The 21,838-nt window shown below is 29.6% G+C and overlaps 13 protein-coding genes across 13 annotated transcripts; 4 read left to right on the forward strand and 9 right to left on the reverse strand.

Moving 5' to 3' along the window:
* Positions 1-423: 423 nt before the first annotated feature.
* Positions 424-1,633, reverse strand: BX663DRAFT_553686 (uncharacterized protein; the record flags this gene model as incomplete). Its single annotated transcript, XM_051531468.1, has 3 exons — positions 424-869; positions 1,488-1,510; positions 1,569-1,633. 3 exons carry the CDS (start codon positions 1,631-1,633, stop codon positions 424-426), a joined length of 534 nt encoding a protein of 177 aa, XP_051381042.1.
* A 25-nt stretch (positions 1,634-1,658) lies between these two features.
* Positions 1,659-2,602, forward strand: BX663DRAFT_488018 (uncharacterized protein; the record flags this gene model as incomplete). The annotated part of the gene is made up of 3 exons (XM_051524785.1): positions 1,659-1,745; positions 2,128-2,220; positions 2,264-2,602. The coding sequence occupies 3 exons, from the start codon at positions 1,659-1,661 to the stop codon at positions 2,600-2,602; spliced, it is 519 nt and encodes a 172-aa protein (XP_051381043.1).
* A 1,306-nt stretch (positions 2,603-3,908) lies between these two features.
* On the reverse strand, positions 3,909-4,124 carry BX663DRAFT_407816 (uncharacterized protein; the record flags this gene model as incomplete). The annotated part of the gene is made up of 1 exon (XM_051522265.1): positions 3,909-4,124. A coding segment is annotated over one exon (216 nt), but the record flags the coding sequence as incomplete, so codon positions are not given.
* A 4-nt stretch (positions 4,125-4,128) lies between these two features.
* BX663DRAFT_438510 (uncharacterized protein) lies at positions 4,129-4,530 on the reverse strand (the record flags this gene model as incomplete). The annotated part of the gene is made up of 2 exons (XM_051523282.1): positions 4,129-4,316; positions 4,386-4,530. The coding sequence occupies 2 exons, from the start codon at positions 4,528-4,530 to the stop codon at positions 4,129-4,131; spliced, it is 333 nt and encodes a 110-aa protein (XP_051381045.1).
* Positions 4,531-7,241: 2,711 nt separating this feature from the next.
* BX663DRAFT_562757 (uncharacterized protein) lies at positions 7,242-7,988 on the reverse strand. Its single transcript, XM_051531981.1, has one exon. It carries the CDS (start codon positions 7,950-7,952, stop codon positions 7,650-7,652), a length of 303 nt encoding a protein of 100 aa, XP_051381046.1. The 5' UTR covers positions 7,953-7,988; the 3' UTR covers positions 7,242-7,649.
* A 244-nt stretch (positions 7,989-8,232) lies between these two features.
* BX663DRAFT_476136 (uncharacterized protein) lies at positions 8,233-10,621 on the forward strand. The gene is made up of 9 exons (XM_051524262.1): positions 8,233-8,424; positions 8,500-8,648; positions 8,733-8,900; positions 8,966-9,034; positions 9,118-9,175; positions 9,238-9,421; positions 9,540-9,683; positions 9,764-10,258; positions 10,326-10,621. The coding sequence occupies exons 1-9, from the start codon at positions 8,261-8,263 to the stop codon at positions 10,470-10,472; spliced, it is 1,578 nt and encodes a 525-aa protein (XP_051381047.1). The 5' UTR covers positions 8,233-8,260; the 3' UTR covers positions 10,473-10,621.
* On the reverse strand, positions 10,588-12,096 carry BX663DRAFT_457855 (NADP-dependent oxidoreductase domain-containing protein). Its single transcript, XM_051523890.1, has 6 exons — positions 12,050-12,096; positions 11,950-11,991; positions 11,747-11,834; positions 11,214-11,640; positions 10,866-11,077; positions 10,588-10,767 (listed from the first exon to the last, which is right to left on the reverse strand). The coding sequence occupies exons 1-6, from the start codon at positions 12,073-12,075 to the stop codon at positions 10,630-10,632; spliced, it is 933 nt and encodes a 310-aa protein (XP_051381048.1). The 5' UTR covers positions 12,076-12,096; the 3' UTR covers positions 10,588-10,629.
* A 56-nt stretch (positions 12,097-12,152) lies between these two features.
* Positions 12,153-13,206, forward strand: BX663DRAFT_516199 (uncharacterized protein). Its single transcript, XM_051528547.1, has 3 exons — positions 12,153-12,495; positions 12,559-12,780; positions 12,838-13,206. Exons 1-3 carry the CDS (start codon positions 12,312-12,314, stop codon positions 12,900-12,902), a joined length of 471 nt encoding a protein of 156 aa, XP_051381049.1. The 5' UTR covers positions 12,153-12,311; the 3' UTR covers positions 12,903-13,206.
* Positions 13,207-13,711: 505 nt separating this feature from the next.
* BX663DRAFT_516204 (uncharacterized protein) lies at positions 13,712-14,831 on the forward strand. Its single transcript, XM_051528548.1, has 5 exons — positions 13,712-13,834; positions 13,895-14,162; positions 14,220-14,346; positions 14,404-14,704; positions 14,755-14,831. Exons 1-5 carry the CDS (start codon positions 13,751-13,753, stop codon positions 14,824-14,826), a joined length of 852 nt encoding a protein of 283 aa, XP_051381050.1. The 5' UTR covers positions 13,712-13,750; the 3' UTR covers positions 14,827-14,831.
* A 57-nt stretch (positions 14,832-14,888) lies between these two features.
* BX663DRAFT_516205 (uncharacterized protein) lies at positions 14,889-16,818 on the reverse strand. Its single transcript, XM_051528549.1, has 8 exons — positions 16,268-16,818; positions 16,100-16,178; positions 15,862-15,917; positions 15,641-15,792; positions 15,493-15,574; positions 15,282-15,416; positions 15,132-15,214; positions 14,889-15,071 (listed from the first exon to the last, which is right to left on the reverse strand). The coding sequence occupies exons 1-8, from the start codon at positions 16,731-16,733 to the stop codon at positions 15,036-15,038; spliced, it is 1,089 nt and encodes a 362-aa protein (XP_051381051.1). The 5' UTR covers positions 16,734-16,818; the 3' UTR covers positions 14,889-15,035.
* Positions 16,819-18,139: 1,321 nt separating this feature from the next.
* BX663DRAFT_516208 (uncharacterized protein) lies at positions 18,140-18,748 on the reverse strand. The gene has a single exon (XM_051528550.1). It carries the CDS (start codon positions 18,703-18,705, stop codon positions 18,163-18,165), a length of 543 nt encoding a protein of 180 aa, XP_051381052.1. The 5' UTR covers positions 18,706-18,748; the 3' UTR covers positions 18,140-18,162.
* A 654-nt stretch (positions 18,749-19,402) lies between these two features.
* Positions 19,403-19,889, reverse strand: BX663DRAFT_516209 (uncharacterized protein; the record flags this gene model as incomplete). Its single annotated transcript, XM_051528551.1, has 1 exon — positions 19,403-19,889. A coding segment is annotated over one exon (223 nt), but the record flags the coding sequence as incomplete, so codon positions are not given.
* A 3-nt stretch (positions 19,890-19,892) lies between these two features.
* BX663DRAFT_516211 (uncharacterized protein) lies at positions 19,893-20,975 on the reverse strand (the record flags this gene model as incomplete). Its single annotated transcript, XM_051528552.1, has 1 exon — positions 19,893-20,975. A coding segment is annotated over exon 1 (509 nt), but the record flags the coding sequence as incomplete, so codon positions are not given.
* Positions 20,976-21,838: the final 863 nt, after the last annotated feature.

Below are 21,838 nucleotides of genomic sequence, written 5' to 3' on the forward strand. Positions count from 1 at the left end.
AAAGGATAGGATCTGTACCTAGATTTTAGAATGGTACACGTTCAATAAGTTGGTGTATAGGAGCTTCTATGAAAAGAATAAATATGAATAAAGGGCAGAAGAACTGTATAAGTTCTGTTTTTATGAATTTCTTGTTAAAGAATATACTTTAATAACAATGGCCTTTTTTTAATTTTTTTTAATGTCATACTTTATATAAACAAAAGGATTATAATATCAATGTCCCCTTCTTTTACTAAACATTTGCTTGTTTATATATACACACACGTACGTTTAAATATTGTTGTAGTAATAACGAAACACAAACTTGTGTATAAAAGAACTCTTGACTAGAATAAAATAGACTATCAAACTTTGTTTTATTATTATAATATAACGAGAATATTGGAGCTGAGCTTTATAATAGACTTTGGGATAGGATGATTAACTGTAATCACCGGGTACAACCCTTTCACAGCCATAACTAGAAATACCTACATTGCAGTCAGATGGTCTCTTACAGCAACGAATACAAAAGTGATTACTATCAGGCTCAATCAAGTTCACAAAATAGGGATAACCATTACAAGTAGTGGACTTGATATTTTTATTATCGTATTGTCCTCCACCGTCAGTTTGCTTGAGAGAATATTTTCCACGATCTGTTGTGCCTGTCACTTGAACATAGAGTGAAGTACTCTTAAAATGAGCAGATTTAATAAATCCAGAAGGGAAGATGGCCTTTCCACCAAGTCCAGGTCTTGTACAAAATGGGACACCATCATTTTCTGTAGCTGCTACATCATCTCCTGGATGTGGTGGCATAAATGAACAAAAGTCGCTATCAGACTTCACTTTGATTTGGTAACCTCTTAAGACTGCAGCAGACGCTGATGTAAAACATAAGGTAATAAAAAGAGAAAATAATAAAATAGATTTCATTTTGGTTATTATTAAAGAAGAAAGAAAGAAAATAGTGTTGTTATTGTTGTTGCTCTTTTATATTAAAATTATCAGCAGTGTATGATCATTATATAACGACCACAAAATTTAATCTTGCTGTTGTAAATACCAATCGGAAATTTTCACTCTTTATATTTTGTTCACGCTATCAAAGGGCAAGATTATATTGACACATTTATGTTTGATACTGTAAGTACTGTATTAGAAGCTAGTAACAGATCAATAAATATCTCTGCTACACCAACTAACGTTCCTAGTTGCGTAATAATGATAAAATCATATATGTTTATATGCTACACGTATTTCCAAAAACTGATTATTGTTATTACTCTTAATACTCTTTTATTAAAAAAAAAAAAAAAAAAAAAAGAGTATTTTACAATCCCGACCTGGTACAATTATTCAAGACACAGTATTTGAACTTTAATTCTGAAAATTTCTCGAACAGAAAAAAGAAATTTGCTGGACGAAATAAAATAATTTTCAGATGATTTTAACACTTTAGTTTAGACAGTAAGAATATTATTTTCAGACTACTTGAATACCTTTTTCAGACGAAATAAACATACTATTTAAGATATTGTTAAAACCAGTTTTTTTTTAAGATTATAGACTTCATTCATTACAATTCAGCCAATGAGCCACTTTTAGCTAACGAAGTCTCATCTGACAAGATGGACCTTGAAGACATCGCAATTTAACATGGAGATTTGGAAATGATCATTGATTTCGAAAGGGCTGCCGAAACAAAAGTAGCTGAGATGGAAGAAGCCGTCGAAACTATAACTGTTCAGATGGAAGAGGTATTATTAGAGGAGAATAAGCAGTGATATAAAAAATACGGTCACGATCAAATAAAGCGAATGATTGACTTGATTCAGGAGGAAGGCTTATCGATACCCAAAGCAGCAGAAGCATGTGGTATCCCTCGTAGTTCTGCCTATAAGCTTATTAAGGAATATAATACATCAAAAGCATCGATTATACCAACTAGTCTTCCTAAAAAAAAGGGGGGGACCACGTCCTAAAAAGCTTTTTAGAGAGCACTCGAGATTCCTTATTGACTTGTTCGACAAAAGACCAACAGTTACTTTAGAAATTGCTAAAGAGGAGCTATGTAGAAATTTCGAAGGACTGGAGATTTCTATACGTGGTCTTCACAAACATATAACTGAGAAATGTTAGCTGACCTTGAAGAACGCGACAAAGTATACACGTGAAAGAGATTCTCCTCGAATAATTGAATTGCGTAATAAGATTGTTAGTGAATGGAAGCACGTAGGTGTGAACTTTCAAGGAAACTTGCATTTTTATTGATGAGGTCAGTTTTCATTCGCAAATGATGAGAAGTAAGGCGTGGTCAAGAAAAGGAGTATCTGCTACGGTCAAAGTGCCTACACAAAAAGGCGTTAACATCAGTATAATCGGCTGCATTGCATCTTTCGGCATAGTCAATTTTTCGAAAGTAGATCACATCAAGAAAATTGATGCCGAGATAATCGAAAGAGAATTTCATTCAAAGGAGGAGAATAAGGGCAAGAAACGAAAATCAAGCAGTCAGAAGGAGGTTAAACCAAAGCCCAAGAAAGGAACCACCGCCTATCATATTGTTAAATTTGTAGAAGCTGCCATGTACATTTTGGATAGGCTAGACAGATAAGGGCTACTTTACAGTCATGGATAATTGTCGTATCTGTTATGGTCATAGTCGTCCTTACAACTAAGTTAATAGAAATAAACCATCATTTATTACATAATAAAGAGGTTATTCAAATAAAACTAGTGTATTGTACTTCACAGCATGATATTCATTCTACATTCAGTTTTAATAATAGTCATTGTTAGAGTATTCGAACATTAAAGAAGGGATTATATACATTGTGTTATGTAATAATAAGAATTTAACGGGATTATGATTGTTATATTCAATTACATAATCATTTACATAAGTCATACATATTATATATACATCTATAATATTAAATATTATTATGTAATAATATCTTAGAAAATGATAGTAATAGTAGCTTATAAATAATGGGTATTGCTATGACTGGAGTATTCACTGTAAATTAATATTAACGCGTTGCTTACTCCAGAAATAATAATTAGTAACAGTGACAGCTCAGGGAGAATGAAGATAGAAATAGATCTTATTGCAAGCAGAATTATTCGGAGACAATATTTGTGCTTAAAGGCTTTGTTATAACAGTATTCACTTATCTAAATCACACTTCTATTAAGATCACTTACCTTGCAAAACATATAAATAGTCCTTGTCATTTTTCCATATTATTTTCTTCTTGTACAATTTTTGTATTATTTTTTCTTCAATAAACTATACCAAGTTTTTACAGACTTGTCTTTTCTGTTTTCTCTTTCCTTATCTTTTGTACTCAAAACATCAATTATTACGCGTATTTGTATTATTCTTAGTTTACCCCAGTTTAACTTGTATAAAGTTATTTTTATAAATTTGTATTCAGCAGAACAATAATAGAAGAAGGTATATTTTAGATGTAGGACTTTTATTAATTAATTATTTTTCTATATAAGGGTAAATATACTAAATATGTTTATAGAGAGAATTATTATACAAATGCACTATGTATTCTATTATGACTATTTATCTTATTGAATTAAGATACATCTTACAACCATGACAGGTGGGTAGCCTTTTTTTTATGCTCCGTGAAAATGGCCAAGTGGTTAAGTATTTTTTTTTTTTTGCTTATTTCTTTTGCAATAACGAAAATAATTATCTGCATGTGGAAAAGATATTGCAGTGATATGAAAACGGGGAATATAGTGCCAATGGTATGTATTTAGGTATTTCTGGATCTCTTTACGGGGCCTTGACGACAGTTGAATCTGCTAATTATATCATCTTTGTGAAGCAGTTCATGACGGGTATATACATTTACCTTGTGGCCTTCATCCACCGAGACTTCGATAATGGACTTGTTGCTTTTGATGAAACGTCGCAAATCATCCACATTGGTAGAAGGACCAGCAAAATCGATGACAACCAATCGTACTTTTCGATTTGTTTCTGTGATGAAGTTAATCATAGTCTGCATATCACTGCTACATCCCACAAAATGCTGAGACAAGTGATGAAATGTGTCGTGATCACACGACAAAATTGGCTCATTGGCAGATGAGTTGATCGACACAAAGACTTCTTCACAAAGAAGCTTCTTTTTTTAGTTTGTAGATCTGAAGATTAACAGAATTTATTTTGGCGGCCTTTGAGTCTTTTGTATTGCTTTTTCGAGCATATCCAATAGTACAAATGCTTGACATTGTTGATTTTACATTTGAGCGGAACTGCTGCATATTGATGATATGCTTCCATGTAAAATCCCGAAATTCTTCACGAATGAGATTATACCAACGGCCACTCTTCCGTTGTTTGTTTATTTGCTTTCGTTTCATCAAACCCCATGCGCCGTCTTTGGCCATCCATTCACATAAATGACTAGAAATCAAGTCACCGTCAGGCAGATATGATCTGACGATGGTGAAGACTTCCTCTTCCGTTAAGAACAGCTGTTCTGTTAAAGTTGGAATAGGATTCAGGGGCATTATTTGTTTACAAAGATCGATAATGCCGGATCGTGATGGTGCAATGGAAATGCAATGTTCACTGATATCACTACTGCTTTCACTGGATTAATTATATTCATCTGTAGCGACAGGTGAAGTTTGTGATATGTTGTGAGCTGTTGTTTCAGCATCTGTTATTATACGATGGACAGATACCAAACGTTTAAACTTCCAAGGCTCCATATTTATTTTCTTGGTTGAAATGACAACAGCAAATGTTGGATCGCCATTGACAATTGTAACTGGTTCCAGGCCAACAGTACGTAATAAAGTAGTTGCTAATGTACAGTGGTCAAAGGAGACTTCAAGACCATATATTGAACACGCTGCTTACTCTGTCGTCATACCCATTTTAAACGAAAAAGTAAGAAATAAATTCACCACCTGAAAAAAATCGGTGTTTTTAAGTGTTTTAAAGTGACTGTCATGAGCTGACTTATAATGTCACGTTTCATGATTAAACCTGTGGATTATAAATTTATGCAAGGAATCTCCTGAAACTCTCTTGATCTACTTTATCAAACAATATTAAAACTTCTAACACTTCATTATCTTTAGCATATTTTATTCAGTCATTAACTAAAATTTTTGTGATTCACATCTTATCTCAGACTTCTTTAACAATTCTTATAAATACCCCCCTATCAATTTAAATTCATAAATAAAATTATTAACTTTAGAACCATTGTTCGGTCTCGTTGACGTTTTTTTGTCTTTGTATTAGTTTTGTTTTATAATACTTTTTATTTGATATTTTACAAGAAATGTTAAAATATTCAGCAGAACAATAATACAAGAAGATATATCTTTAGATGTAGGACTTCCATTAATTATTTTTCTATACAAGGGTAAATATGCTAAATATGTCTATAGACAGAATTATCATAACAGTGAACTATATGTTCTATTATGACTATTATCTTACAACCATGGCACCACATTTCCACTTGCCATTTCTACTTGTTGTGTATATAATGATGTATCAGATAATAGCTTATGATATACATATCAGAGTCATGAAGGTCCGAATGATATTATAGTTATTGATAGTACACTTTATGCAGACAATATTAGTTGATTTCAGTTTATAAGACACTCTTGTGATGAGAAAAATAGTATCATAATTAATACTGGCATTATGAGATAATGATACGCTAAACATAGTGTAAAGAGTTATTATTGATAAAGACATATGAATTATAGATTGTACCTATTAATTATATATTTACATTATTATAATATTACCTAATGTACTAATTTATAATTATAATCATTTGCTATCTATACACTATACAATATAATGAAATTCATTCAAGTAGTACATTGAGGAATGAATATATACATCAAAAGCATCTCCCCTATATCATTCACAAGTATGAACAAACGAAATCTCGTTATTTAGTTTCAAGAAAAATAACTGACTAGATCGAGCACGAATAATTTAATGTTTATTAGAGTGATTAATTCTCAATCAGGGCTCAAACACAATAACTTTAATCATTTTATAGGAAATATCCTTCTTTCAAGATATCTTCATTCTGTTCCTGTCGCGAAATAACCCCGTTCTCCACAAGATATGATATAAAATAAGGATCCATTTTGCACTCACTTTTATAATTCAATTTTTAATTTTATTTTATTCAATTTATAATAAAAGTTTTATACAAACTTTTCACAGACTTATCCTGTCTTTTTTTTTTTTTTTTTTTTTTTTTTTTTTTTATCTTCATCTTATCAGCAATTGCCCCAAAAAAAAAAGAGCAAGTGAAGGAATTAAAAAACCTTAATAGGCCCAAGGGAGAAAAAAAAAAGGGGGGGATATAGATAGCAAAATGAAATTATCAGTTGTTTATTTTTGAAGGTGCATACATTCAATTAAGGAGCTATCAATCTAAGGTTGTTAAGAGTAGTAGTGGTAGTTTTTTTTTCATGTTGACCGTGATCTAATTATTATAACAAAAGCTGACCACCGTATATTCTACTGACTGTAATGATCATAATGCTTAGTGAGGATGAAGGAGTGTTACTATTGCAATATTTTGGGATGAAACTGAGACTGGTTAGATCAAACGAATAGCAATAATAAAATTCAAAAAGTAAAAATAGACTTGACATATTTACCTAAATTTTCCCATTAGGAAAAAAAGAACCCCCTCATGTTTGAGACGACACTATCATTGTTTCTGACGAGAGAATGCAGAGGCGGGCAACCTCAAGCAGTTAATATTTTAATAGAGATTTGATGAATTTTTTTTTTTGCGGTATTGTAATTACGTTGTCTTAGTATTCTACAGCTTTAGCAGGCCAAGAAGAGACCATAAGAGTCTATTATTGTAGGTGTAAAATCTCTTTTAAAGCATGAATAATAAATTTGTTTTACATTAAACTAAATATCTATAATCGTTACAATCAAATCACCACGCCTTTTGTCTGTTTAACACTTCTTTCCACAAATAGGGTGGTGACTCCTGTTTGGACACCTTTAAACTTGACAGTACTCTTATTAAAGGCTATAACTGGAATTGTTATATTATCTTGATAAAGGATTTTTTTTTTTTTTGGTGTCCAATACATACCCCTTTATCTACTACACAACAAGTATACTATCGTTTACAAAATACTTGTATTTAACTTACCTGATCTCTTTTATAACTTGAGAAGTTTGTTCTTCTTTTTTTTTTATTTCTTTTCTGTATTTTTTTTCCCCACTATTCACTAAAATATTCACCATTTCTTATCTAGTACATTGTATACATTGATAACAGAAAGAAAAAAAAAAGTCCAATTAAAGTGCTTAATCCATTATAAAGGACAGTGTTTCTTTTAAGCGAAATGCAATCTAGGTAATATATTCAATATATGATGGGGCCAGTTTCTACCTTTAGTATACCAATTACATGTTATGTCCAAAGGAGAATATTAATTTTGATATTAAACCAATAAAATAAGTATGAATATGAGTCTATTTCACATTTTTTTTTGCTACTACAATTATTCGAAATAATATATATGTGTATGTGCGTGTGTGTTTATTACAAGAAAGAGGGTATTAATATACAATATATATATATATATATAAAATAAATGGAATGAGTTAATTAAAAAATTGCATATTCTCCAAGATCAAACCAAGAATCATCCTCAGGATATTGCGGTGAAGCTAAATTTTGAAGCTGCCATAATAAAAGCATGACTGTAGTCGAAACGGTAGCTGCAACAAAAATAGCTGCTGTCATTGTTTGTAAAAAAGGTGAATGTCGACGAATGTATCTCTGAAGAGCACATGTTATCTTGGCTAATTGACTTTGTTGTTGTTCATGTGATGATTGGGAAGGAATTGTTTGATATAGTGATTCATAGGAGGGAGGATCTTTAGGTATCAAGTATTGCGTTGATGACATGAATGTCGTTGAATGAAGATTATATGTATTTTTTTTTTCCTCTTCTTTATTTAAAAAAAAAATTATATTTTTCAACAGTCGGAAAAATAAAATAAAATGATTGGCTGTTGTATGACAATAGTAATTTTGCATAACAGGCCTTTTCATAATCATAAAAAGCTTACATAATTAGAATCATTTCTTTTATTAGAAATTAAACTTTTAATAAGGTTTTCGCGTCGTATGGATCAAAATGAAATTGAATATAAGCAAACATTATCATTCCTACAATTACTTTTTCTTTTTTTCTTTTTTATTTATTATATACAATGAGATTCATTGGTATTATTTGCTCTGCTATTCTGGCTGTATTGTCTTCTTCTAAAGCGCAGGAAACAATTGAATGTTCGTTAGATCATGTTCAAAACTATAGAAACAATTCAGATTACTCTGTTATACTTCAAGAAATGATTGATGAAGCCAGTCGTTTACAGTAAATATATTTGTATATATATATATATATATTATTAGCATTGGTAGTAAGCTACATCTTTCTATATTTATTTAGAAATCCTGTCGTTTATCTTGATGCTGGTATTTTTATAATTGATCCTGAAAATCCTATTATATTACGACCTGGTGTTTCATTAAGAGGTAGCTTAGATTTACCCACTATTATTTCAGTAAATGATAGAAATAATACAGGAGCCATTTTAGGTAAAGTGATATACATATATAAATATTTATAAATAGAACACACACAGACATATTAAGTTTTATATATCTATATCATTATAAAAGTCTATAATGATAATCAAGGATGGAGTATTCAAGATATTGTATTTGAAAATGTAAACATTCAAGTAAAAGAGAATACAAATGAAAACGAAACTGCAATTTTTAGTAACTTGTTTTTTAATGGTGGACGTGGTTCTATACTAGCACAAAATGGTGAAAGATTATTCATTGGTATGAATAGTTTGTCTCTTTTATATATATCATATGTAAAAGGTTAATAAGATGAACTTCTTTAGATGGAAATATTTTCCTACGTGATGAGTTACATGCTGGTCAAGAGCGCTTACCAACATTTAATGGCACAAGTAATATATATATATATATATATATATATATATATATATATGTATATGTACGTAAATGATACTAAACAAACCATGGTATATAGACGCGGGTATTATGTTTCAGGCACAAAAGAATAGTATTGTTTCCAATAACATTTTTGGGTATTTTTTTTTATTAGCATCATTCATTTTTGTAACTATAAAAATAACTCAATCTTAAATAGAATGGATTTACGAAAGATGGATAACTTGGAGCAAGTTATCAGACCACAATTAGAAAGGCCTTTCCGTAATCTTCGATTTATGCACCAATGTCTTGGAAGAAATATTTCTGATGAACAAGGCTATCTTGCCTCTGGAGTTCAACTCTATAGTACGGTTGATATTACAATTAAAGAAAATATTATGGTAAATAGGGCTTTTTTTATTTTTATTTTTATTTTTATTTTTTATATACATATACTGACTCAACTCTTTCTCCCTTTCTCATCCTCCTTTTTTTTTTTTTTTTTTTTTCCTCTGATAGAATGCTACATTTCCTGATACCAAGTTTATTGCACAAGACCATGCTGTTAGTGTTGTAGGTAGTAATCAAACATATGTATATCAAAACTTTATTGCAGGCTGGCAAATATATGATTTTGGAGGTGCTATTCGATTTACTTCCGCTGTAAGTTGTATATACATATTAAAAGAAAAAAAAATGAACCCCTCCTTTCTTACTTTATCATCTTGATTCCTAATTTATAGGTTGATGGTTATGTTATTTCCAATTATCTTGCAAATACAGGTGTCATGATGTATGTAGCTACACATGCTGACTTTGAACAAGTCAGTAATATTGTAGTACACAAAAACATGCTTTATAAATTCTTTGGACATGATGTGGCACCTGTGTCTGAGGAATTGAATGGTTGGCTCTATGAGGGTATCACCTTCTTTGACTTTTATACAGCACGTGTAAACAATACGATTCTTCCTCCTATCTGGAATAGCTCTGTTCCTATTTCACCCTGGGGATGGCATATTGTGATCTCTGATAATCGATTTGGTGCAAGTGAAGGGTTAGATCCAAATATCATCAGTCTTGGTAACCTCGATCTTGCAGAAGCTTATGTTGATCGAAAGAATTGTTATGTAACAGAACCTTTTAACGGGAATACATCAAGTGCTGTTGTTCCTTTATTATGGCGTCAAAGCTTTCAACAGGATCAATATACCAGATATGGTGCTAGAATTCCCCAAGTAAAATTAGAAAATGATATTTCATTTATTTATGTATTTATTTATATTTTTTTTGGTTGTTTATTAGGATACTGCTCAATATACAGATAATGATTTAAATAATCAAATACCTGCTCAATTCCGTAATCTTTATATTCCTAACTTTTGGAGAGCCTTTGTCCTTAAAAACGATACTATCCCTATGCTTGATCCTGAGATACCTTGTTATATTTAATTCAATTCTTCCGATACTTTCTTGACAAAAAAAAAGATAAAATCAAAAAAAAAAATAACGTTTTTCCTCTCTCTCTCTCTCTTTCCCCACTACACGTAATTTATAGATAGAGGCTTTATTATTATTATTATTATTATTATTATTATTATATGAACTATTATTCAAAATCTTCATCAAAAACGGGAACACCCCATGCAGGTCTAATAAAACGTTTTGTTGTTGTTTTGGAGATATTATTGATATCATTCATTTCATCTTCAGACAATGTGACGGTTTCAATGTTAGAAGCAATACGCTTATTTATAAAGAATAAGATATGAATATAAGAAATCTACTGGTCATTACCTATCTCTCTCTCTCTCTCTTCCAAATATATATATGTATATATCTTACCTCAGGATTGACACTTTTTGGTAAAACACTTGTTCTGGTAATACCCCAAGAGATCAAAATTTGAGCAACTGATGCATGATGAGCCTTTGCAATCTTGACCAATGTTTCATTTTGAAACAAAGTGGATTGGCTTGAACCCAAAGGAGAATAAGCAGAACAATGAATACCTTTTGAGGTACAATAATCAACCAACTTGAATTGAGGTAAATAAGCTTAAATAGAATAAAGTGTAAGGCAAATAATAATAATAATAATAATAATAATAATAATAATAATAATAATAATAATAATAATATAATAATAATAATAATAATAATAATAATAATAATAATAATAGTAACTACTTACGGTGAAGTTCAATTTGATTCACAGCAGGAACAACCTTTGCAGTCTTCAAGAGACGTTCAAGATTAGGAATAGAAAAGTTGGCAACCCCAATACTTTTCACTTTCCCAGTATCTAACAGCTTTTCCATGGCTTCATAGGTCAACTCAAATTTACCTTGTAATTCTTCATCAATATCACGAGTACCATCAGGACGAAGAGGGATCAATTGACGTGTTGTTGGATTCATGGCAATAGGCCAATGCATTAAATAAAGATCGATATAATCAAGACCTAGTCTAGCAAGAGAATCATCAAGAGCCTTAGGTACATAAGAGGGACGAGCATCAATGGTTGCTAATTTTGTAGTCACAAATATATCTTTACGTTCCAATCCATTTTCTTTGAGACCATCACGAATACCTCTACCTACTTCAGCTTCATTTCCATACTATTGTATGATCCAATATTAAAAATAAAAGGTAATAAGGGAGAGGGATGTTTAAATAAATAAATAAATATATATATATACACATTTATTTATTTATTCAATTTACCATCATGGCAGTATCAATATGACGATAGCCTGCAGCAATAGCTGCTTTAATAGACTTGTAGACAGTATCATCTTGTTCACTAGCTTGCCTATAATAATTAGGGGAAGGAAAGAAGAAGAAGAAGAAGAAAAAAAAAGATATTAAAATTCACTATTAAAGCAAATAAACGGAAAGAAGAAGAAGAAAAAGAAAAAAATATTTACCAAGTACCCAAACCTACAGCAGGGATTTCATGGCCATTATTCCTAATATGAAAGAGTTAATTTTTAAAAAAAATAGCAAATAAAAAAGAAAAAGACTTACAGTTTAAAAGTCTTTTGGCAAACCATTTTTTTTTTTTTTTTGTCGTGTAAATTAAGAGGAAATAAAATAAAATACAATAAAATCTCGAGTTTCTTATATAAACAAATTGCATTAAATTCGGACAGTTAAAATTCTCCGCCGGAAGAATTACTTTATTCCGAAATAACATCATTTTTTCTCTTCTTCACCATTTTTTTTTTTTTACAACTCCGTGATAGCACTCAAAAAAAAAACTTTTTTTGTTTTCATATATTTTGACAAAATGGTTCGCTTTAAGAATCGATGGGTCCTATTTCAAATTGTACAAGATCCAATAATAGAAAATGACCAAGTTATTTACCCTAAAACGCAATTAGAATTAACAGATAGTATGATTACTAAAGCCATATTTCAGGCAATTGAATTAAATTATGGTTCCTTTGGTAAAGGACAAGGAAACATTACACGTAAATTAGTCAATATGGTAATAGAAATAAAGTTAGATTCACATTAATTGAAATGCATTTTAGTGAAATGGTACAATTCAATAACTCATATTGGTATATTACGTATTCCACGAGATTACACAGATATGTATTTATCAACATTGTTTTATATAAAACAAATTGGATCTATACCTTGTAGTTTCAGCATTTTACATGTCTCTGGTACCATCATCTTTATTCAACAAGAAGCTATTGATTGGGACAGACGATTCTATTTAAAAGAACAAAAGGAAGCAGAAAAGAAAGGTATAACGATAATAAAGGTAGATCGCCCATTATTGACTAAAAATGAATGTATTTTAGGTGAAAATTATAGTTTAGTAGATAAGCTTGAAAGATCAAAAAAGGCACTTGCTGCATTATCATGATGAAATTACACTCTAATTTTACCATCATGTATGCTGGACTTATGTAAATTAGATTTTTTTTTCTTTAAAAAAAAGAAAGAAAAAAAAAACTTATAAGCATATATTGTATATAAAGAAGAAGGAGGTTTTTTATCCATTTACTAGTAGATTTTAAATCCCGTTAAACTTTGATAACTTTTGTTATTTATTTATTATTTCCTCCATTACAAAATCAAAGCGAGATGAATAAAAACCATTAACTGTAAGTTTTTTTTTTTTTGTTAAGGTTAATGTTACTGCATTTAATCGCCGTTCTATTGCAATTATGATAGATATATCGAGAGTCAGCTTTTTAAATATATGATAATATTCGTATAAATGCATAATTTCTTAATTACAAAGAAAAACTCTAGTTTGGATACTAGCAATTGAAAAAAAGAAAAGAAAGCTGCATAAAACTAATGCAAAAGTCATTAGCAAAAGTCATTAGAGTTAATAAATGTTAATTAAAAGATGAATTTATAAATGATTGAAGGTTCATTTCAAAGATTGAAACAAGTATACAAATAAAGAAAGATGCTATAGATGATGTTTGACCTGAATGTAAAAGAAAAAGAAAGAGAGAAAGCGAAGGAGAGAGTGAGAATACGCTTTTAAGTAAGCGATACACATAAAAGAATCTTTTTTTTTTCCTATTTTATTTTATGTATGTATGTTGTTTAGTAGGAATACAGTAAATAAACTATTTATAAAAAAAAATTATGCGCGCATAAACATGTTGTGATTTATTGTATATTTCCCCCATTTTTTATTTTATTTTAATTTTTCCTCTCTTTTTTATTATTATTATTATTATTACACATTTATAAATGGTCAAGATTCTATTTTATTTTTCTTTATTCATCTTGGTAATCTATCATGTACTTCAATGTCAAGCAACGATTACAATACTTGTGAGCCCCTCATTTTTATTTATTTATCTATTTAATTATAGACTAAATAAATATGGATAGGAAACCAATGATACACTCGTAGATCGTACAGCAGCCTTTGGGCCTCGAATAGAAGGACAGATTATAGGCCAGTTACAGATACCAATGGGTACGAATGATTCATTTGGATGTATTCCTATAGCAAATAAATTAAAAAATTGGATTGCACTTGTCGAAAGAGGACAATGCTCCTTCTTACAAAAAGTGAGAGCTATGCAAGCGAGTGGATCTATAGCAGTTATTGTAGGTGATAAGCATTTTAATGGATGGGTGACTATGTATGCACCAGGTATAAAATAGAGAAATAACAGTCTTGAAATCTATAATATTTACCTAAACTAAGCAGGTGATACTTCTGATGTACATATTCCAAGTGTATTTGTAGCACAGCATCAATATAAAACATTATTACACTTGTTTAATACTACAAAACCTATACTAGTAAAGTTATCAGGAGATGATTTATTAACATGGTATATAGTCTAATATGATTACATAATGTAAATAAATAAACAATTTTCTTTCATTAGGCCATTGTTAGATATGTTATTGATTATAGTATTATCACCTGCTGTAATGATGCTATTTATATATCTTACCTGGCAATTTAGACAAAGACAAAAGAAAAGAAACGATATTGCACCTATTCATTTTGTATCTAAATTACCTACTTATCAATTTCGACGGGAAAAGATGATAGATACAGTACATATTGAATGTGCTATTTGTCTTGAAGATTATATAGAAGGTGAACAATTAAGAATATTACCTTGTAAACATGAATTTCATGCTAAGTGTGTGGATGCATGGTTAACGTCACACAAGAAATTTGTAAGTGTTATTCTTATATATAAACATGATTATTTATCATTCAATACTAGTGTCCAATATGTAAATTTGATATTTGCCAAAAGATTGAATCAAATGAACGTACGCCTCTTTTAAATGCATAATAATAATAATAATAATAATAATAATAATTTTTATTTTTTATTAATTTAAACAAACAAAGAAAGAAAGAAAGAAAGATATATATTTATAAATATATACAAATGATAATTATGTCACGTCTAATGTGTGTGTGTGTGTGTGTGTGTGCGTGTGCGTGTGCGTGTGCGTGTGTATGTGTGTGTGTGTGTGCGTGTGTGTGTGCGTGCGTGCGTTATCGTGAAGTTAATAATGTAGTATGAATTGATTTCTATTTATATGGGTTATAGTATTAATAAAAAAAGAAGGAATATCATTCTTTTTATTTTACCTTCATACTGGAGAATTCATTTTCTAATTCCTCTTCTTCTGTAGATGAAATAGTATGTAAATTATGTAATGTGCTTGGTCGAGCTATCATATGTAAAAATAATAAGAGTTTTATATATTTATACGTATAATAATTGAAATACCAAATTACCTGATCTTCTCTTTGCTAAGGGTTCTGGTTTTAATGAATGTCCTGTTTCTGTATTTCTCTTTCTTAAATTACGCTTTATTCTCTTGGACGAATAATTTGAATTTGTATTTGTATGTGTATTATTCGTATCATTCTCTGTAATAATAATAATAATAAAAAGTCATGAATTTATACGCGTCTATTTCGTTTTATTTTATTCTACTTTATTTACCTTCATCGTCATCTTCTCTAACGCGTTTTCTTTTATTTTCGATTGAATGAATTAAATTTTCCTGTATTTGTTTCTTTTCATTCTTTTGTATAAATAATTTTTAATACTGAAATTTCTTAATACATCTTTATGTATAACATTTCCTTACTTCATATTCTACTTGTACAATGTTAACATCCTTATCAAAATCATTTTGAATGTATGCAATTTGATGTTTCATAAAACATTCAGCATCATGAATTGATTTTTCTCTTTTTAATTCAAAATCAGCTATAATTTCCCTGAATACAGAATGAGAACCTAAACCCAAATAAAATAAAGATTTTTAATTCTAAATTCAGTTTTAAATTCAGCAAACATGTACGTTACCATTTTGAATTAGAATTAATTCATTTTGAAGTTCTAGTAATTTTTGCTGATAAATGCTACAAGATATAAAATTTTCGAATTATTTAGAAAAAAAAAAAAAAAAAAAAAAAAAAAAAAAAAAAAAAAAAAGAGAGAGGTAGAGAGAGACAGAAACAGAGAGAAAAATGACAAAATGCACACCCACACGCCCATCCACACACATCCACACACACCCACACATATACACACACACACTTACTCTTCAGCATGTTCCCAAAATTCATTATCCATCCAAGTCATTAAATCATTATAGTCTTTTTCTTTTGTATTTGATTTCGCTTTTTTTTTGATTTTTTTTTTTTTAAAAAAAAAAGAAAAGAAAATTTTATAAATCACTATATGACAAATAGTTGCTTGTGTTGTTTACCTTGCCATGAATGATTGTTTTGTTCTTCTTGCTTTTTCAACACTGTTACATTTTCTGCTTCTACTTTTGCTTCTGCTTCTGCTTCTTTATGAATTTCTGCTTCTTTGTGAATTTCTGCTTCTTTATGAATGACAGTTGAAGTTTTTATGTCTTCTTGGTGATGATAGGAAGATAAATTTTTTGTGGGTTGAGGCAACCATGTATCTTTATTATCTAAAATAGGTAATAAACTAGATTCACCTGTTTTTTTAGGTAATATTTCTTTTTGTTGGTAAAGAAATGAAGGTGGAGGTAAGATGGGTTGAATGACATTAGATGAGGGAGAGACTTGTTGTGAATAAAAATTAAAAGGTTTATTATTTAATAAAGGGGCTAAAGCTGAAGAATTATTATTAGTCTGTTGTTGTTGTTGAGGTAAATAATCTGCTCCTGCTTGAGCTACAATAAATCCAAATTGAGGTAACATAATGCGTGAAAGAAGAAGAAGATGAAGTAAAAAAAAAATAATAATTGTATATAAAGGAAAGAAAGGAAAGGAAAGAAAAAAAAAATAAAAGGGAAAAAAAAATAAATAAATAAAATAAAATAAAATAAAACGAGATCAGCATCCCTTTATTTGTGAATTAAATTTTATTCAGACCGTCACACATACAGAACAAGACATCATTCTACAATGTAAACATGTAGAATAAATATACATAAATTTATACATGTATTTATATACAAATCTGTATTTTTTTTTTTAAAAAAAAGAATATTATTTAAATTATTATTTTGATTGATGTTAACATGCTTCTACATGACAAATAAGGATATTATTCTATGTGGGACTTTGTCAATTCCTTTATTAAATTATCCGAAACATGATTTTCGTTGTTGCAACTAGTAGTACCTGAGAATGATATATAGACGTGTAAAACCATCATTTATTATATTATTACTGTCAATCTATTTATAATTCAAAAGAATAATATATATATGAATATATAAATATTTATATATATGTGTATATATACACACATATACACATACGTATACACACACATACACACACACACATGTATATAAATATATGTTTATATTTAATGCTTTCTCATCATTATTTCGAAAGCACTTTTTTTTTTTTTTTTTTTTTTTTTATCTTTTGTTTAAAAAAAAAGTTTAAATTCGGTTTTATAAAATAGAATAAATAAATTTTGACTATTGTCATAAGATGGCGAGTATTCGGATATATGAGTAGCTTTTATACTTTATCTATTAGAATAAAAGCTATTTGTGATAATGTGTTTCTAAATCATAGATATTTCACAAAGTAAATCTCTTATTCATGATACCATTCTATTCTTTTCATAAGTTTTAATATTGAAAGGAATATATTTGAGCAATACGTTATAATCTTGGAATTTCTTAAATGCTTTATGCTAATGATATTTTAATGTGGGGTTATTTTTTCTTTTTTTTTTTTTAAAAAAAAAAAAGAAAAATATTGATTGGATGAAAGAATTTATATAATAGGAAATTTCATAGTATAATATGAATACATCTATTACTAGTAACAGCTTGTCACATGATTTCTGCTTCTCTATTATTTATTAATTTATTTATTTATCTATTTTTTTTTTTTTTTTTTTTTTTTTTTTTTTTTACAGAAACCATGACTTTGGAACTTAGTTTTGGTTGCTAGGGTCGAGAATGCATTTGAATAGCTTCCATAGCAATTACAAAAACGCATTGATAATCGGAATAGTCGGATCGTTTTTTTTTTTTTTTCATTAAAATTTTTTCAAAGACCAATGTTACACGAAATGTCAAATATACACAACAAAATATTTATTTATTTTTTATTTTATTTTTTTTTTTTAAGAAAAAAAAGGGTATCAATCAAATATCTGTTATCATAAAGTAGGCTTAAACTTGCCTTTACCTTTAGGATCAGAAGAGAAAGGAAAATCTCTCATTGTAGTAGTAGTAGTAGTAGTAGTCGAGTGTTGATATGCAGAAAGATGATGACTAGAAGAAGAAGAAGAAGAGAATTGAGAACGAATAGATGGTAAGTCATTTATATCAGGCAATGTCATATTAGTATGTGCTGACGAATAACAAGAGGGAGTTGGTTTTATATGATCTAATATTTGACGAAGACGATCTAACGATGATGAATTTACTACTCCAATTGGTTTTTGTTCTTCAATAGACGATAAAAAATTTGAGTTTAATAAAGTAGCTTCATATAAAGCATCAGAATCGTCATTATCGTCATCAAAATAACCGTCTTTTTTCTCTTCCTGGTCTATTTTTGGGGAAAGAGATCTAAAAGTAATTTGTTCTTGTTGATAAACTATATCTTGTTCATAGTAACTTGGTAAATAATTGTCCTTAAAAAAGGCCCAATGTTGATTAAATGGATTGATAGCTGATTTTGTAGAAGATGAAGCCATAATTTAAGGGACAATGAGAAGAAAGGAAAGGAGAGGAGAAGGGGGAATAATTATTTAAAAAAAAAAAAAAAAAATTCTCTCTCTCTCTCTTATTATATATGTATTTATTTCCTTGAGACTTACTGAATCAACGTATCAAAATTTTTTTTTCTACCGATTATTTCCGTTCCTTCCGCTTAACTCAGTTACTTTGGTAGTAACTTTTTGCATCTAAAAGTGTCTGTTGTTAGTATATAGATTTAAACTTTTTGTCAATAATTCTTTATTTTACATGATATAAAATTTATTAAGGGATACATAAAATAAATATTATTCTTTTAATTATCTGATCATTATTCTCGAATTAAGCTATTAGCGGTTTAACAATGAAATTTGTTGGTTTATTTTTACTTGGATTTGTACATGAGCATAAATCATGATATAACTAGCATAGGTTCTTCTTTGATACATAATATAATATCTTGGGGTAATCTAGATTACTTCCTTTTCTTTTATCCTGAAAATAACGAATTATACAAATACTGAAAAGAAAAAATAAATTCCTGTATTTCTATTGGTCATATCACTCCACACAAATTATAAAATGTCAAATATTAAGCTCAGCTCAGCTCATCACAATACATTTCTATTTATCAATAAACCTAATCCTAAACCCTCAATAATAATAATAATAAAAAAAAAAGTGTACACAATTTGCTTAGTCATATTAAATATATTTTTAGTTTTTATTGTTTTATTTTTATTTTTCTATGTATTTAATGAAATAAATTTATGATTTTTTTTTGTTTTATAAAGTAGGTTAAAGTCATACGTTACATACAATTCTTGCGATGACAACGACTATGACAACGACGACGACGAAGTTTCTTCAAATGCTTTTTAGATAAAGGAATATGAAAAGATGCTTCACTTTCAGAACTAGAGGAAGATGAACTTTCCTTTAACTTTTCATCTTCACAATTCAAAATGTCGGATTTCTCAGAATAATGTTTGCCGTGATGTCTACCTCTACTAAAATGGTCTTTACATTTACCGAAATGGCCATTAAAGAAAGGACCACCATGAGGATGACCGAAAGGACCACCATGAGGATGACCAAAGGGACTACCATGAGGACCACCAAAGGGGCCGCCGCGTGGGCCATCAAAAGGACTATCAAAAGGACCACCATGAGGACCACCATGAGGACCACCATGAGGACCACCATGAGGACCACCATGAGGACCACCATGAGGATGACCTAAGGGACTACCATGATGACCACTAAAGGGGCCGCCGCGAGGGCCATCAAAAGGACCATCAAAAGGACCACCAAAGGGACCACCAAAGGGACCACCAAAAGGACCACCATGATGACCGCCAAACATGAAACTTCGTGGTCTGAAAAAGAAGTCTTCTTCATCAAAGGCAGGTGAGTGATGATGGTGATGGCGTCTATGCTTCCAAAAATCTTTGCCAAATCTAGAGAATTCATCGTCATTCAAAGAGTCTTTATAATGTTTGCGACCATGGCCAAAGGGACCTCGCCATAAACGCTCAAGACGAGAGTCAGAATCCTTTAAATCAGAGCAATAGTTATGAGACTCTTTACCATCTTCAGCAGCAGAAAGTATATCATGATTTTGATTGGAATGTAGACCTAGCTTCTTTTTTCTTTCAATTAATTCTTCCAATAATTTGAATGCTGAATCAAACTCTTTACTACTGTCATTCATTGAAATGAACCAGGCTAAGTGGCTTACCCAGCGAGCAATACGATGACTAGATTGAATCAACTCCTTATGTTCTTCGACCAGCTCACCAAGACGTTTAAATGCTGCAACAGAAGAGACAAAGACAGGTAATTTGACCTGTTCTCTAGAGCCATAAAGATGTAAACTAGCACTACTTTGACTAGGACGATGAGTCAAAAGTTGGTTTAATTGTTCCTGATTTTCTAAAGATTCGATTACCTCAGAATCATACGAAGCCTTGTAATAAAGAACTAAAGGATCTGTCAATGAATTTGTAGAAGATTGAACTACATGAACAAGGTTATCCCAAGTCAATTTATCTGAAAGAAATTTAAATTGAATAGGTTCTTTTTCAATATCAAAAGACACAACAACTGTAACAAAAGACATTTATATTTTTTTTCAAATAAAAAAAAAAAGTATTGTATGAAAATAAATCTGTTTATACACAATATCCTCCTTTTATATACGAATATTTATATATTTTTAAACAAAAAAAAATAAAACTTGCCAAGATATTACTGCGGTTATAAAGCGAAACAAACTTCATCATTTCTGACCGAAGTTGCGCACCTTTCATTTTAACTAAACAACAGAAAATCATTATAGAACAGACTCTATCCGAAATAGCGCGCGGACGTTTAAATCAGAAGAATAAATCTTTATTAGATTTATTTGCAATTACTTTAACTAGATGAAAGAAGATATAATAAATAAATAAATGGATTTGGATATCTCTATCAGCAGGAATACTCATTGTATATGTTTGAAGCTATTTCTAGTGAAGACGTGATAGAGGTTTCTTTAATAAAGCTTTCTCTCGTAACTAGAAACAAAAGATGTTTGTAGTTATCTTTATAACAAAGTGAATAGAGATAAACTATCCTTCATTACATAATTAAAGAGATTGTTCAAATAAAGGCAAGTTTATTGTACTTTATAGTAGTATAATGTTCATTCTATACTCAGCTTTAATCATGGTTATTATATACACTGTATTATGTAATAAGATCTCATAGTAGTAATATTATACATTGTTATTGTAGCTGGAATATTCTTGCAAAACGGTAACAGCTTAGGAAGAAAGAGTATTGAGTAAAGAGAAATACTAGAGAATGTGTCCTTCTTAATAAGCAACTTTTAGTTTTGTTAATGATTATTAGTCTTTTGTAATGATGTTTACCCATCTTATATATTTAGTTTTTTTAGTAAGGACATGAACGTATTTATTCTTTCAAATGTAATTAAGTTCTATCTGTTATATGCTTAATGTATGTTGTCATATTTATTATTATTTAAATCGTTAACACTAAGTAGTGAAGAATATATGTCAAAAGTAACTAGTTACCGAACTTTTCCCAAAATAGTAATTTAAAATGATCTGCTCAAATGAAGTCACA

The sequence above is a fragment of the Cokeromyces recurvatus genome, assembly GCF_025118155.1.
Source record: "Cokeromyces recurvatus strain NRRL 2243 chromosome Unknown BX663scaffold_20, whole genome shotgun sequence".
Classification (NCBI taxonomy): Eukaryota; Fungi; Mucoromycota; class Mucoromycetes; order Mucorales; family Mucoraceae; genus Cokeromyces; species Cokeromyces recurvatus.

Excerpts from the sequence above, each read along its gene's own strand:
- BX663DRAFT_562757 (XM_051531981.1), bottom strand. The coding sequence starts at position 7,952 with ATGTCATCAACGCAATACTTGATACCTAAAGATCCTCCCTCCTATGAA.
- BX663DRAFT_476136 (XM_051524262.1), top strand. The coding sequence starts at position 8,261 with ATGAGATTCATTGGTATTATTTGCTCTGCTATTCTGGCTGTATTGTCT. Across the intron at positions 8,649-8,732 it reads TAATACAGGAGCCATTTTAG|TCTATAATGATAATCAAGGA; the intron begins GTAAAGTGATAT and ends TCATTATAAAAG. Across the intron at positions 9,684-9,763 it reads CTATTCGATTTACTTCCGCT|GTTGATGGTTATGTTATTTC; the intron begins GTAAGTTGTATA and ends CCTAATTTATAG.
- BX663DRAFT_457855 (XM_051523890.1), bottom strand. The coding sequence starts at position 12,075 with ATGGTTTGCCAAAAGACTTTTAAACT. Across the intron at positions 11,641-11,746 it reads ATATTGATACTGCCATGATG|TATGGAAATGAAGCTGAAGT; the intron begins GTAAATTGAATA and ends ATCATACAATAG. Across the intron at positions 10,768-10,865 it reads CAAAAAGTGTCAATCCTGAG|CGTATTGCTTCTAACATTGA; the intron begins GTAAGATATATA and ends TTTATAAATAAG.
- BX663DRAFT_516199 (XM_051528547.1), top strand. The coding sequence starts at position 12,312 with ATGGTTCGCTTTAAGAATCGATGGGTCCTATTTCAAATTGTACAAGAT. Across the intron at positions 12,496-12,558 it reads AGGACAAGGAAACATTACAC|TGAAATGGTACAATTCAATA; the intron begins GTAAATTAGTCA and ends AATGCATTTTAG. Across the intron at positions 12,781-12,837 it reads AAAGGAAGCAGAAAAGAAAG|GTGAAAATTATAGTTTAGTA; the intron begins GTATAACGATAA and ends AATGTATTTTAG.
- BX663DRAFT_516204 (XM_051528548.1), top strand. The coding sequence starts at position 13,751 with ATGGTCAAGATTCTATTTTATTTTTCTTTATTCATCTTGGTAATCTAT. Across the intron at positions 14,163-14,219 it reads GGTGACTATGTATGCACCAG|GTGATACTTCTGATGTACAT; the intron begins GTATAAAATAGA and ends TAAACTAAGCAG. Across the intron at positions 14,347-14,403 it reads GGAGATGATTTATTAACATG|GCCATTGTTAGATATGTTAT; the intron begins GTATATAGTCTA and ends TTCTTTCATTAG.
- BX663DRAFT_516205 (XM_051528549.1), bottom strand. The coding sequence starts at position 16,733 with ATGTTACCTCAATTTGGATTTATTGTAGCTCAAGCAGGAGCAGATTAT. Across the intron at positions 15,918-16,099 it reads TTTTGGGAACATGCTGAAGA|CATTTATCAGCAAAAATTAC; the intron begins GTAAGTGTGTGT and ends TATATCTTGTAG. Across the intron at positions 15,417-15,492 it reads TAGAGAAGATGACGATGAAG|AGAATGATACGAATAATACA; the intron begins GTAAATAAAGTA and ends TTATTATTACAG.
- BX663DRAFT_516208 (XM_051528550.1), bottom strand. The coding sequence starts at position 18,705 with ATGGCTTCATCTTCTACAAAATCAGCTATCAATCCATTTAATCAACAT.